General features: G+C 37.4%; 1 protein-coding gene across 1 annotated transcript in view; it reads right to left on the bottom strand.

The window, feature by feature from the left end:
* Positions 1–17500, bottom strand: part of LOC144959577 (uncharacterized) — a 173005-nt gene that overhangs the window by 63797 nt on the left and 91708 nt on the right. Inside the window, exons 24-32 of the mRNA XM_078892197.1 lie at positions 17098–17289; positions 15300–15497; positions 12900–13091; positions 11805–11908; positions 9225–9357; positions 7488–7742; positions 6510–6701; positions 3147–3361; positions 1595–1760 (exon numbers count right to left, since the gene is read on the bottom strand). Of these exons, the coding sequence (XP_078748323.1) occupies positions 1595–1760; positions 3147–3361; positions 6510–6701; positions 7488–7742; positions 9225–9357; positions 11805–11908; positions 12900–13091; positions 15300–15497; positions 17098–17289 (1647 nt within the window). The remainder of the gene's footprint in view (positions 1–1594; positions 1761–3146; positions 3362–6509; positions 6702–7487; positions 7743–9224; positions 9358–11804; positions 11909–12899; positions 13092–15299; positions 15498–17097; positions 17290–17500) is intronic.

Here is a 17500-nt window from a genome sequence, read left to right as displayed (position 1 = left end):
CAATGATCATGACACATACAGTCTACATCAATGATCATGACACATACAGTCTACATCAATTATCATGACACATATAGTCTACATCAATGATCATGACACATACAGTCCACATCAACGATCATGACACATACAGTCTACATCAATTATCATGACACATACAGTCTACATCAATGATCATGACACATACAGTCTACATCAATTATGACACATACAGTCTATATCAATGATCATGACACATACAGTCTACATCAATGACCATGACACATACAGTCTACATCAATGAACATGACACATACAGTCTACATCAATTATCATGACACATACAGTCTACATCAACGATCATGACACATACAGTCTACATCAATTATCATGACACATACAGTCTACATCAATTATCATGACACATACAGTCTACATCAATGATCATGACACATACAGTCTGCATCAATTATCATGACACATACAGTCTACATCAATGAACATGACACATACAGTCTACATCAATTATCATGACACATACAGTCTACATCAACGATCATGACACATACAGTCTACATCAATTATCATGACACATACAGTCTACATCAATTATCATGACACATACAGTCTACATCAATGATCATGACACATACATTCTACATCAATTATCATGACACATACAGTCTACATCAATTATCATGACACGTACAGTCTAATGTTAAAATATCTCCCACCGTCTCCAAACATGAACATTTATACAGCACAATTTCCACTACACATGCTCAAAGCACTATACAACAGCAGTATTTAGCTTGAATTATGAAACATGACGTCTGTTAGGTGATATTACAATTTTTGCAGACAGAGACAACGCTGTTAACGTCCAGGTACTCATTAAACACCAGAAGAGTTCCGTGAGAGAATATGAGTAAAGAGCCTTTTCTAGTGCCGCTCAGAGCAAATCTTGAACCAGGACCTTCCATTCCAAAGGCGAGAGTCAAACCACAAGACCACTTAGCCACATGCATTGCATATCAATATACAATTTAAATACACATGATCCTGCTAATGGCCAGGTACTCATTTTACACTTGAGTATGGTGCCAATTAGAGCATGACTCAAACCCAGGCCTTTCCAATCCAAAGGCAAGTGTCAAACCACAAGACCACATAGCCGCGTCATAAACCAGATAGACCATCTGGATTCTAAAATGATGTATTTATGTTTTAATTATTCTTGCTGTAGGCTGAAGAAGGGTTTTGAGCCTGAAACGTTCCCGTGTTTAGTATTTAGTTCTTTCTTTATTCATTTTTGCTTTGAATTACTGTCAGTACTATCAGGAATTTTCCAACACATTAATTGGGAGAGTTGGCAAGTCTTACAATGAGACAGCAATTGCCTGCTACCATTTGGATGGGACACTAGGCTATCACATAATACCTTCCACCAAATCTAACAGATCCAGCAAACCCATCACTACTGGATGGATGAGAAGGGGGGGGGGAGGCGAATTCTGAAAAAAATTTCAACTTCACCCAGAACCAAATATATAAGTCGCAACCTACCCCCCCCCCCACACACATACACACAGTTTGTAATCATTATCATAAATACCTGGGCAGATATTGGAGGCCTGTAGTCTTTGTACAGAATTGAGAGGGGCAGATATGGCAACAAAGGCATTCCTTATGAGTCCAGCACATTGCTCCACTGCAGCTTGAGAGGTGGCGGTGTCAAAACCTGGGGCTGCTGAGAGGTCCATGGTGAAGACACCGTAGGCCTGAGTTGGAAATGAGAAAAGATGGTGGGGTTATAAACAATAAAAAATTGAAAAAGAATTTTAACCGGATAAAACTGGGTTGGAGGTCCCTACAATGCCGGCAGTGCTGATGGTGACAAAAAGTGAAAAAGTAGGAAACTGCTGAACAATTGCCTTTAACTCTTTGCTTACCAACTATAGAAAAATCGTCACATTCGTTACGATACAACCAACATTTTTTCTTATTCAAATTTTTCTTGTGCATCATAAAACTTAAAGAAAATGAACAGTGTGTTGTAGAGCATGTTTTGCTAAAGAAATTATTTATCGCAAGAACTTACTGCTATTGTGTTTAAGTGACTAAAATCTATTTTTGTATTGGTTGGGTGTGACATTTTGGGGAAAATCCTCAAAATGGCTGGTTAGGAGAGAGTTAAGCCCCATTTTTACTGCACTAAACCCCACTTTTAGAGCAATTGAGATGATAGATTATCATTGATATTCTAGCTAACTTCTGGAGAGTGGGAAACTGCACCTGTGTGTTCCACCACACATCAACTCTCTCATTGCTAGCACCTTGTTTCGAGAAAATGTCATTTTTAAAAGGAGGAAATTCCTCCTCTGGACTCCAAAATCGCGGATTTCCGCGGATCCGAGGAAAACCATCAGCACTGTTCCGGACTCAAACACTGTGACATTTATAGCACCGGCTATATGGTCTAGTGGTATGAAAGTCGCTTTCGGATCGGAAGGTCATGGGTTCGAGCCTCGCTAGGCGCATAGGTGAGTCCTTGGAAAAGGCTCTTTACTCAAATTCTCTCACCATCTTCAGGTGTAAAATGAGTACCTGGCTGTTAACAGCGTTGTCTCTGTCCGAAAAAAAAATTTGTAATATCACCTAACAGGAATCATGTTTGGTCCTACATGTTAAGTGTGGTTGTTGGCGAGAGTGCCCTTGTAAAGCGCTTATAGCATGTTTAGTGGATATTGCGCTATATAAAGCTGCCCATTCAGTCAACTAAAATTCTAAGTTACTATCCCTCTTCTAACTAAAGGAATGTAAAACTGTGCAGATATGTGGTCTAGTGGTATGACTCTTGCCTTTGGATTGGAAGGTCCAGGGTTTGAGACCCGCTCTAGACAGTGTATAGTTGAGTCCTTGGAAAAGGCCCTTTACTCACCTTCTCTCACCGTACTCAGGTTTAAAATGAGTACATGGCCGTTAACAGCGTTGTCTTTGTCCCAAAAATTGTAATATTGCCTAACAGGCGTCATGTCCCATCCTACATGTTAAAAGTTGCTGTTGACCAGGGACTCCCTTGTAAAGCGCTTTGAGCACATTTAGGGGATATTGCGCTATATAAAAGCTCATTTTTTCTTCTTCTAATGCTCTAGTTTCAAACTCACCGTGCCTGACGTTAGGGAAAGAATTGGTGTGTCTGACGGCATGGAGACAGATATGGAAGGTGTAATCCGTGAACAAAGGGAGCTCAGGTCAGCTGTAAATTGTGCCTTTTCATCCCTGAGTTGGTTGAGGTAAATGTCTTTACAGGAATTGTCCACGTTGCCACCCAAGACATAGCGGAGTCTGAACATTTGGCGGTATTGGATTTCCCTGAATGCTGAAGATTGAAAAAAAATAAAAATAAAATGTATAACTTGCACTGTGTGAGTTTCTTTTCTGTGTTTATTGAGCTTTTCTGTATGGCATAAATAATAACGTGAAGTTGAATGTAAGCTTTCAATTTAATTACAAAAACAGATCAAATGAACGTTTCGGGTTTCCCCTTTATCAACAAAACAGGATGATTGAAACACCACAGATGAAAGAGATGATCATCTCTTTCATCTGTGGTGTTTCAATCATCCTGTTTTGTTGATAAAGGGGAAACCCGAAACGTTCATTTGATCTGTTTTTGTAATTAAATTGAAGCTTACATTCAACTTCACGTTATTATTTATTTCTTCGAGCTTCGAGCACAAACATTTACACTACTCTGTATGGCATACAACTTGGACTCTTAGTATGTATTTTGTTATAACATATTATTTTATCATCGTATTTATGTGGTTTTTAACATGCCAGTTCTATATTTGTATATCACACATGATGTGTTGATGTAAAGCGCCAGTGAGTAATTCTAAATTTGAACTAGGCGCTTAACAAATTCATTATATTATTATTATTATTATTAACTCTTTCAGCGCTGAAGCTATATTCGCACTTCTGTCACAAAATGGCTGACACCTGATTGAGGCAGCATGAGAATAACAAACTAAGACTAATACAAAGCGACATTTGAATTTGGCACAAAATCTCAATTAAAATACCCCCGCCCAAAGGCCAAATTGAATCATCTGATGAAAGAAATGATACCATTGGTTCAATTTATAGTAGTACTTTTGTAGAAACATATATAGTGAAATAATATTCAAAGAAATTGAAGATATGAAAGGTGTCATCGTTGGAGGGCAGAATATGAATAGCATAAGATACGCAGACAATGGTACTCTGATGGCATGCTCTCTAAAACACGTGCAGAAAATTTTAGATATAGTGGTGTGCAAAAGTGAAGAGATGGGCCTGAAATTAAATATTAAGAAAACCGAATGCATGGTGGTCTCAAAGAATGACAACAACGCGACCTTCCACTTGTCAAGCAAAGGAGAGACCATCAAACAAGTAAAGAAATTTAAATATTTAGGCACTATCATCACCCATGACGCCCGTGACATAGAGAATATAAAACAAAGAATAGAAATAGCAAAAACGTTTTCCATAGAATGCGACCAGTTGTGTCAAACAACAATCTAAAGTTGAAGACCAGAATGAAAGTAGAGGAAACATACGTTATAAGTACCTTTTTATACGGTTGTGAAACGTGGATGCTTTACAAAGAATGTACAAGGCGGTTAGAGGCATTTGAGATGTGGGTGTATAGAAGAATGTTGAGGGTATCATGCACAGACAGGTGTAGGAACGAGGAAGTGTTGGGGAAGGTGAGAAAGGGAAGAATGTTGATATATACCATCAGAAAGAGGCAGTTACGGTTTCTAGTACATGTGTGGAGAAGAGACGGAATAGAAAAGTTGGTAACATCTGAGATGATCGAAGGAAAGAGAGCTAGAGGAAGACAAAGAATGACATATCTAAATAAATGAAGAATGGCCAAATGTGACTTTAAAAACAACACAGATTTCATGCGCACCGCAGAGGATCGTGATTCGTGGAGACAGCTGACCGGCAACGTGCTCAAGAGCACAAGCCACGATGGATGATGATGGATGGACATGGATCGTGATTCGTGGAGACAGCTGACCAGCAACGTGGTCAAGAGCACAAGCCACGATGGATGATGATGGATGGATATGGATGGACATGGATCATGATTCGTGGAGACAGCTGACCAGCAACGTGTTCAAGGGCACAAGCCACGATGGATGATGATGGATGGACATGGATGGACATGGATCGTGATTCGTGGAGACAGCTGACCGGCAACGTGCTCAAGAGCACAAGCCACCATGGATCATGATGTAGAAAGTAGGATTGGATTACATTATTGTTTTTGCCTTTCAAGACCGGCCGCACTGTGCGGCCATTGGCCAGTAGAACAGATTCTGCTCTGGCCGGACAGTGTGGCCAATGGCGCTGAAAGAGTTAATTCATATCTTTTTTAAAAAAGTTGTTTTGCTTTTTTTTCATATTTTAAATTTAGTTTAAAGAAAGACAAAACGAAGAAAAGTAAAGAGATTAAAAAAAGGAGGAAAAGGAAAAGGAGGAGGTGGAGAAGGATTAGTGGCTCAGTGGTATGGTCTTTGCTTGGCATCCAAAAGGTACCTAGTTTGACTCCCAGCCACACTGTGTGGCCTAGAGAAAGTCACCTCACCTTAGCTCACTTTGCCGCGCTACACTGAGGCTGATAACGGTTATTCCCGTCTTCCCTGGGAATAGACTCGGAGGACAAATTTTCCCTTCCGGATTAATGAAGGAAATTTTATTTATTTATTTATTTATTTATTTAACTCACTCAACCCTAACACCGACTATATCTGTAATTTACCCGGGGTTACTTTTACCCCATGCCTATTTATTACATTTTTCTAAGACAAATTATATGCGTAGTATCAAAGCTATTGTTTTTAGTTTTTTATGTGTATAGTAGTTGAATAAAACTATCTATGTACCTACATGCTCATTTTTAATACATTTTTCCAGTTTTGAAAAGTAGCAAAAATCTCTAGGATTGAGTGAGTTAAGAGGAGGGGAAGGTGATGGAGAGCTAAAGAAGGACATAAAGAAAAAAATGTTAAAGAAGATTTTAAAAAATCAAAGTCCTTGAAAAATATGACAATGAATAAAAGCTTAGATTGAGCTTTAAACTTGAGCTTATCTATAGCGCAATATCCACTTAATGTGTTCAAAGCGCTTTACAAGGGATCCCTGACCAACAGCAACATGTAACATGTAGAACGAGACATGACGTCTGTTATTACATATTACAGGGGTTTTTTTTCTGACAGAGACAACGCTGTGAATGGCAAGGTATTCATTTTACACCCGAGGACGGTGAGAGAATGTGAGTAAAGAGCCTTTTCCAAAGACTCAACTATGCACTGAGCGAGGCTCGAACTCAGGACCTTCCGATCCTGGACATGATGCCTGTTAGGCGATATTACAAATTTTTTTCGGACAAAGACAATGCTATTAACATCCAGGTACTAGACCACATAGCCGCATGGATTGGAACCAAGGAAATAGACACTTACCAACGCATGTGGGCTTCGGTCTAGACCAGTCTCCCCCATTGGTGCAGGTGATGTCTATAGACGACTCGAGTTTATCGTTGTAAAAAAAGTACCCTTGGTCACATGACACGGTACAACGATAACCGCTGGACAAAAGGCTGCAGGACACCTGACCGTTGTCCACCTCCAGAGACCAGTCCACACATTTGGGGGCTGAAAAACGAAGGGATAATTAAATGGATACATATTATATTTCAAGCAGGCACTTTCAGGCACTTTCGTTTTTTTCCTTGAGCAAGATTATTAACCCCCACTTTGCTCACTTGGACAACATGGGTGATTCCTGTTGACATCAGACATCTTGTTTGATGAGTTATCTATATTCCTTCGTGGAATGCCTAGGCGACGATATCTTATGATATCTTGGCGCAAAAGGCGTAATTTTTTTAATTTTTAAAAATTATATTTCAAAGTAATCATAATATCCTTCTTGAAAAGGCCAAAAAAAAAATTAGCTTTTTATATAGCGCAATATACACTAATCATGCTCGAAGCGCTTTACAAAGGGATCCTGGCCAACAGCAACATATAACATGTTGTTCCGGGACATGACGCCTGTTAGGCGATATTACACTTCTTTTTTTTTCAGACAGAGATAATGCTGTTAACACCCAAGTACTCATTTTACACCTGAGAACAGTGAGATAATGTGGTTGTGGAGTAGTTAAGATGAATAAACAAAACATTGGTTGGCAGGAAAAAGTACAAGAAAAAGTACTTTTTCCTGCCAACCAATGTTTTGTTTATTCATCTTAACTACGCCACTACCACATTATCCCATTCATCTGTGGTGTTTCATTCATCCTGTTTTGTTTATAAAGGGGAAATTTGATCTGTGTTTGTAATTAAATTGAAGCTTACATTCAATTTCACATTATTATTTATTTCTTCGAGCGCTTTGAGCAGCAACATTTACAAGATCCACAAATGAACTCTCACCCTCAACCTTTATCTGCACCAGACAATCATCCGTATTTCCAGAAGGATCCGTAGCAATAGCTCTGATGGTGTAGACCTCCCCAATGCTGGATCTATCCACTCGTAGCTGTGACGGGGAATACGTGACGATGACGGCGTTGGAGTCGTCCGATGTGGACGTTACCAGAGTGTTCATGTCGATGTCTCGTGACTCGCTGGATGATTGGAGGGTGATTGTGTAGGAGGCGATACACGTGATGCTAGGGTCTTCTTCATCTATTTCAAAACAATTGTTGAAAATATCAATGTTACACGTTGTGTCAAACAACAACCTAAACTTGAAGACCAGAATGAAAGTAGTAGAAACATATGTTATAAGTACCCTATTATACGGTTGTGAAACGTGGATGCTTGACAAAGAATGTACGAGGATGTTAGAGCCATACTAAGCTGCTAAAAGCTGTGGACTGCAAAAAAGTAAGGAACAAAAATGAATATAAAAGCTTCAATAAAGAACGAAATACCGAACACAGAACGTTTCAGGCTCAAAATCCTTCTTCAGCCAACAACAAAATAAAACCAATCAAAACATATGTTTTATTGTTTGTTTTTAAGGGTTTTACGGCGATTGCAACACATTTAGGTTATATCAGTGCCAGTAAAAATGAAGAAAATGGGACAGTAAAAAGTTCTAGAATTACAATTACCAAGAAAAAGTAAGACATAGGGGAACTGGGAACAAATAGGGATCAGATGTAGATTCCAAGAGCATACCATCAATGTACTTAGTTTGAGATCACCTATAAGTCTCATCCCGATACAAACACAAGATCCAACAAAGAGGAACACACTCAAATGCTTGCATTATACATTAAAATAACAATAATACATAACAGAGAGATGATTTACAAGGAAAAAAATATCATCTCCCAAAACAATAACTATGCATTTGACTGTTTCCCTCCAATGAAAACATAAATACATTACTTAAAAACTAGATTGACAGTAGAGAAATATTAGGCACATTCTTTCTATTACCAGATCTTGGGAATGTAAACAAAAAGTTGCATTTGCTTGGTAACTAAGGACATGCCAAATTGAGCGGAATATTAAACTATGCATAAAATTTGGTGCATAAAAAAAATATAATTAAAAAAAAAAAAAAAAAGGTGCGTAGAATTAAAATAGGTGTCAAATCTATCAGTTTGAATTAAACCTAATAAAGCGGTGAAAATAATAATCCAGAAGTATGACACAGTGCTGATGAGGCCAAAAATTGATAAGGGAGGACAATTTTGAATGATTGCCTTAAAGCCCCATTATTTTTACAGCACCCCCCCCCCCCCCCCCACCACCACCACCACACACACACATACACACACACACACATTTTTAGAACAATTGAGTTGATAAACTATCATTGATACTCTAGCTATATCTTCTAGAGAGTGGGAAACTGTCACCTATTTGTTCCACCACACATCAAATCTCTCACTGCCAGTGCATTTGATTGAAGGAAATATAACTTTTTTAAAAAAGAGGACATTCCTCCTCTGACTCAAAAATCGCGGATCCGAGGAAAACCATCAGCATGTATGAAATTAAGGAGCAGGCACTGGAGTAAGATGAAAATTTGAAAAGGTCTCCATGAAACTGTCAGACAAAGCTGATATAAATACAAGAAAACAAAAGAAGATATTTCAATAGCCAGTCATAATCCTTTATAAGTTTGTTTGTTTGTTTGTTTGTTTTGATTACCTTCCATGTTAATGACGATGTCACAGGTCTGTACATTGTCTGCCTCATCTTTGGCCGTGTAGGTGACTTGCCTGTCCTGATACAACACTTGGCGCATGTTGTGGTCACTGGGAGTTGTTGTAAAACTCTCCACCTGACACGCAGTGGGTGGTGGTTGGTTAGGGCGGGAGGTGAGGGATGACAGAAAATAATGTATGTGTCATTATTGCAAGAACTCTTTCATTAAATTTTGAACATTACAACTGTTATATTATGTATTTATTCATGTGATGATGAAGAAAATAATAATAATACTAATAATAATAATAATAATAATGATGATGATGATGATGATGATGATGATGATGATGATGATGATGATGATGATGATGATGATGATGATGATGATGATGATGATGAATAATAATAATAATAATAATAATATTAATAACAATAATAATAATAATAATAATAATAATAATAATAATAATAATAATAATAATAATAATAATATAATAATAATAATAATAATAATGATAATAATAATAATATAAATTACTTATTTGAAAGGATTGAAAACCAATATTGTTGACAAAAATAAATGCGTTAAACGGATTAGTTAAATGCCAGGGATAAAATACAAGCATAAAATACCAAGACAGTCCATGAAACAACTGATAAGAATCAAACCATGTGCACCTTACTCCGTGAAACAAAAAAAAACAAAAACAAAAAAACACGTGAAAATTGGCGTTTAGGAATTCCGTCCACCCAAACACCAACTGTGTCTGATTGGATGGGGAAACACAAAGGAAAATTTATTTCTTTTCTAATTGAATCCACTAAATGTGCCCAAATCGCTTTACAAGGGGTCCCTGGCCAACAGCAACATTTAACATTTAGGACGGGACATGACGCCTGTTAGGCGATGTTATAATTTTTTTCGGACAGAGACAATGCTGTTAACGACCAGGTACTTATTTTACAACTGAGTACAGTGAGAGGATGTGAGTAAAGAGCCTTCTCCAAGGACTCGACTATGCGCCAAGCGAAGCTCAAACCCAGGACCTTCCGATCCGAAAGCGAGTGTCATACCACTAGACCAGATAGCCGCACAGGAAATCAAATCAAGTCATTGAGTCAAAGTCACTGGTTCAGATTTGTCTCCAATCTAACTTGTGCTTTGTTCACTGCAGGGGTCCCAATAGCTCAGTTGGTAGAGCACTTGTTTCACACGTAGAGGGACCGAGATCGATCCCGGATGCAGTCGAGATATTTTTCTGACCCCCCCCCCCCCCCCCCCACTGTCCACCCAGCAGTGAATGGGTAGCTGGGTCTGTTAGATTTGACCGAAAGTTCTTTGCAATAGACTAGCGTCCTATCCAAAGGATAGCAAGCAATTGCTATTGTCCGTTTCATGCTATAGAAACCGGGATAAACTCCGGCTCCGTGGGCCGAATGGCTCTGAAGGACCATTTACTTTGTTAAAAAAAGAGGAAATTCCTCCTCTGGCTAAAAATCGCGGATTTCCGCGGATCTGAGGAAAACCATCAGCGTTGATCTATAGCAAAACGATCAATACATGACGGATAACAACCATTTATCAAGGCAACAAGAACCAGCATCAAACCTTTAGATTAAAATGTCATCTTTCAAACAGCGCACTAATATGCACTAATATGCTCAAAGTACTTTGCAAAGAATCTCAAGCTGACATCGACATTCTTAATCAAGGACGAGATATAACATCTGACATTATCATTTACAATGTTCCTTTTTTTTGTTTTGTTTTTTTTTTGTTTTTGTTTTTACAGAAACAACTTTTATTTGGAGAGGTAAAAAAGGGAGCATTTGTATATGTAATAAATCCACTAAACGTACTCAAAGCACTTTACAAGGGCTCTTTTGCCAACAGCAACATTTAACATGTAAGATGAGACATGACGCCTGTTAGGCGATATTACAATTTTTTTGCCAACAGAGACAACGCTGTTAGTGGTCATTTACTTATTTTACATATCTAAGGACAGTGAAGAATGTGAGTAAAGAGCGTTTCCCAAGGACTCAACTATGTGCTGCTCAGAGCGGGACACGAACCCAGGACCTTCTGATCCAAAGACGAGTGTCACGCCACTAGACCACATAGTCGAACATTTTACACTGTGCGGCGATGCGGTCTAGTGGTATGACACTCGCTTTCGGATCGGAAGGTTTTGGGTTCAAGCCTTGCTCGACGCATAGTTGAGTCCTTGGAGAAGGCTCTTTACTCACATTCTCTCACCGTACTCAAGTGTAAAATGAGTAAATGGCCGTTAACAGCATTGTCTCTGTCCGAAAAAAATTATAACATCGCCGAACAGGTCCCGTCCTACATGTTAAATGTTGCTGTTGACCAGGGACTCCTTGTAAAGCACTTTGAGCACGTTTAGTGGATATTGCGCTATATAAAAGCTCAATTTAAATCTCAATTTACTCCCAAGTATGATGAGAAAACGTGAGTGACGGATCATTCCAGGAGGAATTGAACCAAGGGTAATTCGATGACAAGTTGATGATTCAACCAGTAGAGCCCAAAGCCACCCCAATGATCAGGACACCTACTTTGACATTGTCTGAAGCAGACGGATCCAAGATATTCGGTGCTGAAAACCGTTTGATGGTCACTTGCTTCTGGTCGCAGTTTGTAAAGACTGGCGGTTCAACATCTGGCCAAATAGAAGGTCATAATAATATCAATTCTAAAAAAAAAAACATTCTAAAAAAATTTTTTTTTTTAATTGAGCTTTATATAGCGCAATATCCACTAAATATGCTCAAAGCGCTTTACAAAGGGTCCCTGGTCAACAGCAACATTTAACATGTAGGACGGGACATGCCGCTTATTAGGCGATATTACAATTTTTCGGACTAAGACAACAAACGGACAGGTACTCATTTTACACCTGAGTATGGTGAGAGAATGTGAGTAAAGAGCCTTTTCCAAGGACTCAACTATGCGCCGAGAGCGAGGCTCGAACAAAGGACCTTCCGATCCGAAAGCGAGTGTCATACCACAAGACCACATAGCCGCACAATTCTATCGAGTAAAGAGCTTAAATCTCTCCTTACCACCTACAGCAAAATCGTCACATTTGTTACGACGGAATATACATTTTTCTTATTTAGATTTATTTTGTACATCACAATGATCGTTGTTTAATTAATGAAAACATAAAGTTGTTTTGTAGAGAGATTGTTTAAGTTGAAAAAATCAATTTTTCTGCTGGGTAAGCCAGCCTGCCATTTTGGGAAAATACTGAAAATGATCGGTAAGGAGAGAGAGAGTTAAAATATAATTACTGCATCTGAACAGAAAAAAAGGGATCGTATGTAATCAAATTCAAAAATTTTTCAGGATGTATCTTTTTCAAATAAATAATTAACAATTATGGGAGAAATCTCAAGAAAGTGAATTTTTGAAACAACAAAACAATTTATACACAAGGCATGTACCAATACCAGATATTTCCCGAAGATGTACAAAAAGGGTTGCTTTACCATTTATGACAAGAACTCATTTTTGATCAATTTGACCTTCTAACTAAACTTGGCAATATCTCAGTTCAAACCTTTTCACCATCCGACTGATTATATTATTCACTGTATCATTTATCATACTAGCAGTAATATAGTCATTACAAAAGCTTATTGCCTTACCAACACATGTGGGAGCTGAGCCGTTCCACCTCAGTGTCTTGCTTAAGTCATCCCAAACACATTGTAACGGTCTCTTGTCTACAGGTTCGAACCCTGACCTAACACATCTGTAACTGACCAGACTGTATTCCTCGTACGAGCTGGCTACTTGTATCACTCCCGGTTCTGTGCCGGGATCTTTGCAAGAAGGATCTGGAACAAAACGAAATTTATTTTTTTTAATGAGATTTTATATGGCGCAATATCCACTAAATGAGCTAAAATCACTTTACAATAGGTTCCTGGCTAACAGAAACATTTAACATTTAGGACAGGACATGACGCCTGTTAGGCGATGTTACAATTTTTTTTTGACAGAGACGTTATTAACGGCCTGGTACTTATTTTAGACCTGAGTGTGGTTAGAGAATGTGAGTAAAGAGCCTTCTCCAAGGACTATGCGCCAAGCGAGGCTCGAACACAGGACCTTCTGATCCGAAAGCGATTGTCACACCACATAGCCAAACAGGTTAGATTTATATCAGCATTTTATGTAAAATTCTCCACAATCTTTTATTCCTCCTCTATAGATAGTATGCGCTTGGCTAAGAAGCTCATAACATTGCCATCTGGAAGTATAACGAGCCAACACACACAACTGTGTGTAACCATGAACTTTTATAGTCTGGTTAATACAGTTTAGTGAGAACAACTCACAAACGCGGATGGCAATAAACAATAACAAAGACCAGAGTGACGTCATCTTCATTCTATCTATATAAAATGACAAATAATAATTATAATGATAATAATAATAATAATAATAATAATAATAATAATAATAATAATAATAATAATAATAATAATAATAATAATAATAATAATAATAATAATAATAATAAACCTTTATTGTCCTAAAAAAAGTGGCAATTTGTCATTTGGTTACACATTTATAACAATACAATATTGGCATAGAAACACTCGCACAAGATGCACACTAGTAACATAGTAGTCATCGAAAAAAAATTATCTCAAAGTCGATCATTTATTATCAGAACTTTTTGTTTTTTCAAATTGGATGACACAAAGTGACACACAGTGCTTTTAAAATAGTTTTAACTTTAAAGATCAAAATGTTTTCAATAATGTAAAATTAGCAGATAGGTTACTCTACATTATAAAAGAATGAATATCACTATCATGAGCACTTTTATCTTATCTTACTAAAGGCTTAATAGGAAATATCCTTTAAATGCCTTATACAATAGTTTATAATGACAGAATCTCATATAGCTTGTATTGTATCATTCACAGACAGTTTTACACAACTTTGAATGAAAGGATTTGAGACCTAAGGCTTTCAGTTAAATTTTTTGTTTTTTTTTGTTTGTGTTTTTCAGGGTTTTATGGAGCATGCAACACATTTAGGTCATTTCAGTGCTAGTAAATAAAAAGTAAATGAGAAAGTGAAAAAATTCTAGAATTACTATTACCATTATTGTCTGGCTATGTGATCTTGTGGTATGACACTCGCTTTGGAATCAGAAGGTCCTGGGTTCGAGCTTCACTCGGCGCATGGTTGAGTCCTTGGAGTTAGCTCTTTACTCACATTCTCTCACCGTAATCAGGTGTAAAATGAGTACCTGGTCGTTAACAGTGTTGTCTCTGTCCGAAAAAAATTGTAATATCGCCTAACAGGCGTCATGTCCTGTCCTAAATGTTAAATATTGCTGTTGACCAGGGACCCCTTGCGCTTTGAGCACATTTAGTGGATATTGCGCTATATAAAGCTCAATTTAAAGCTCAATTTATTTTAAATTTATGTTGGCCGGGGACTCCTTGTAAAGCGCTTTGAGCATGTTTTGTGGATATTGCGCTATATAAAAAGTTCAATTTTTATTATTATTATAAAAATGATTATGTGTGTGAAATACGTGACATGAAACACCTTGAAATTGAAAAAGAACCCAATACTCACCAATACATCTGAGGTTTCCAAAATCCCACCTTCCATCTCCCATACAGGTGACCATTTGGCCCCCATTGAAACTACTCAATCCATCCAATGTAAAAAGAACCCAATACTCACCAATACATCTGAGGTTTCCAAAATCCCACCTTCCATCCCCCATACAGGTGACCATTTGGCCCCCATTCAAACTACTCGATCCATCCAATTGAAAAAGAACCCAATACTCACCAATACATCTGAGGTTTCCAAAATCCCACCTTCCATCTCCCATACAGGTGACCACTAGATCCCCATTCAAACTACTCGATCCATCCAATTGAAAAAGAACCCAATACTCACCAATACATCTGAGGTTTCCAAAATCCCACCTTCCATCTCCCATACAGTGACCACTAGATCCCCATTGAAACTACTCGATCCATCCAATGTAAAAAGAACCCAATACTCACCAATACATCTGAGGTTTCCAAAATCCCACCTTCCATCTCCCATACAGGTGACCACTTGATCCCCATTCAAACTACTCGATCCATCCAATGTAAAGTAAGGTCTGCGACAATTGAAGGTGAAGGTGCTGCCGTAAGTGGTAGTCGTCAACTGATAAGCCTCAGACCCAGCTAGGCGTGTCGGGGTGCCGCAACTCACAGCTGGTTGGAAGGGTGGGAGGAGAATGAAGGGAATGTTGGATGCAAATAATTCAATTTAAAAATCATTAAAAAAAAGAAAAAAACATTTTATACCCATGTTTGCCTTTTTAATAAGTTTGATAACTTGAATTGTTATGGTTCCATTTGTTGAGTATTGATCGTATAGTTTAATTAATGGTTATTTCCCTTTGACCATGAACTCTTCTTATTGCTTGTGTAATAAAAGGAGGTTATCCATCTTGTCCTTCCCCCAAGAAACGAAAACAATGAAGTCATGTTCATAATTAATTGTGTGTTGATAACAGTCCATTCTTTCATCTATCCTTACTCTACTCATCTATCACCTTCATCAATAAATAATGGCGTCAACACCATTGTTATAATTGATATACTCTCAAACAAACACGAAACATTGTCCATCAAATATTACATTGATGCTATGTATTTAACCCTCTCCTTACCGGCCAGTTTCAGACATTTCCCAAAAACTTCACATCCTTCCAACGCAAAAATATATTTTTCTTACTCAAACAGAAGATTAACAAGTACATTCTATGCATCATATTGTTCAGCAAAATGAGAGATCTACAATACTGCGTCAAGATTTTATGGCTGTAATAAACAAATTTTCTTCAAAGTTTATGAGAAACAAGAATAAGCAGATGAGAAATGTGTTGGTTGCATCGTAACGAATGTGACGATTTTCCTGTAGTAGGTAAGGAGAGGGTTAAATAAAATACTCACAATATCTACCAGCTGGATATAACGTACCAAGATACAAAACTACGTGTAACCTTAAACTTTAATAGTTTGATTGATATAATTCAGTGAGAACTACTCATAAAAATGGCTGGCTAAAAAACAGTAACAAAAGGCTGAGTGATGTCAATTTCATTCCTACTACATAGCTGCCTACTTGAAAATTTCAAATTCATTAAGAAATACAAACTTCATCAGTAATTAATGGTCAAATTTCAGTAATACTAAAGCAAACAAAATAATGATAGATACACCCTTTTATATATGTAAAATAAACTTACCATATTATATAGGCCTACTATTGCCAATGACCCCCGTGATAATAATATTATGCTTATTGATGACTTACTTTCGACACTGCACTGTGTCAATCGATGAGGGTAAAGTTTCCCTGTCGAGTCGATGACGTCACTCGTTGCCAGCCAACGAGGCGTTGGGATATTTTATTGTAGCATGCGGTAAATAATGTTTAAAAAATGATTATTTTTTTTAATTTAACGTTAGGACCATTTGTATCAGTAATATTTCTTCTATTTCTGTAAGTCTGTAATTGTCCTTACACTTCTGTAACAATTACGGACGGTCCGTAATAATAGGCAGGTATGCTTCCCACTTTTAACTTATATCAGGTATAACTTCAGAAGGGAAAGCATTTTAGGAGGGGGAGGAATGTAGGAATGTATTTATTGTTGTGTTTCAATGTTTGTTGTTGTTTGGCTATTGAGTTGTTGTTGTGAATTGTTTTCATGTCGGGTGGTAACCTATTGGGTGTCACTGTGAGTTCCATTCACTGTTGTGTTATTTCTTCCCGTGAGTTTGTGACGAGAATGGATGAACTTACCGATAGGACATTGAAGATCTTGAATACTGGCTTGGAAAGATGCGTCCAGTTCGTTATAGGTGCACCGTGAGGTCATGGTCACCTGGCCTACTCCGATAACGTTGCATGTGCCAGTGTAAGAGTCCAAGAAGTTAATTTGAGAGTTTGGACTCACAGTCACGCCTGTTACAACAGGGAATACACAGGTAGCCTCTGGAATAGATAATGATAATGATGATGATTATAATGTTAATAATAATATTAATAATAATAATAATAATGATAATAATAATAATAATAATAATAATCAACAATAATAATAATATAATAATAATAATAATAATAATAATAATAATAATAATAATAATAATAATAATAATAATAATAATAGTAATAATAATAATAATAATAATAATAATAATAA

This window comes from Berghia stephanieae, chromosome 14, assembly GCF_034508935.2.
Source record: "Berghia stephanieae isolate SIO BIC M18660-M18661 chromosome 14, UCSD_Bste_1.3, whole genome shotgun sequence".
Taxonomy (NCBI): domain Eukaryota; kingdom Metazoa; phylum Mollusca; class Gastropoda; order Nudibranchia; family Aeolidiidae; genus Berghia; species Berghia stephanieae.
Note: the sequence above shows the minus strand (reverse complement) of the source record. Positions and strands in the feature narration are given on the sequence as shown.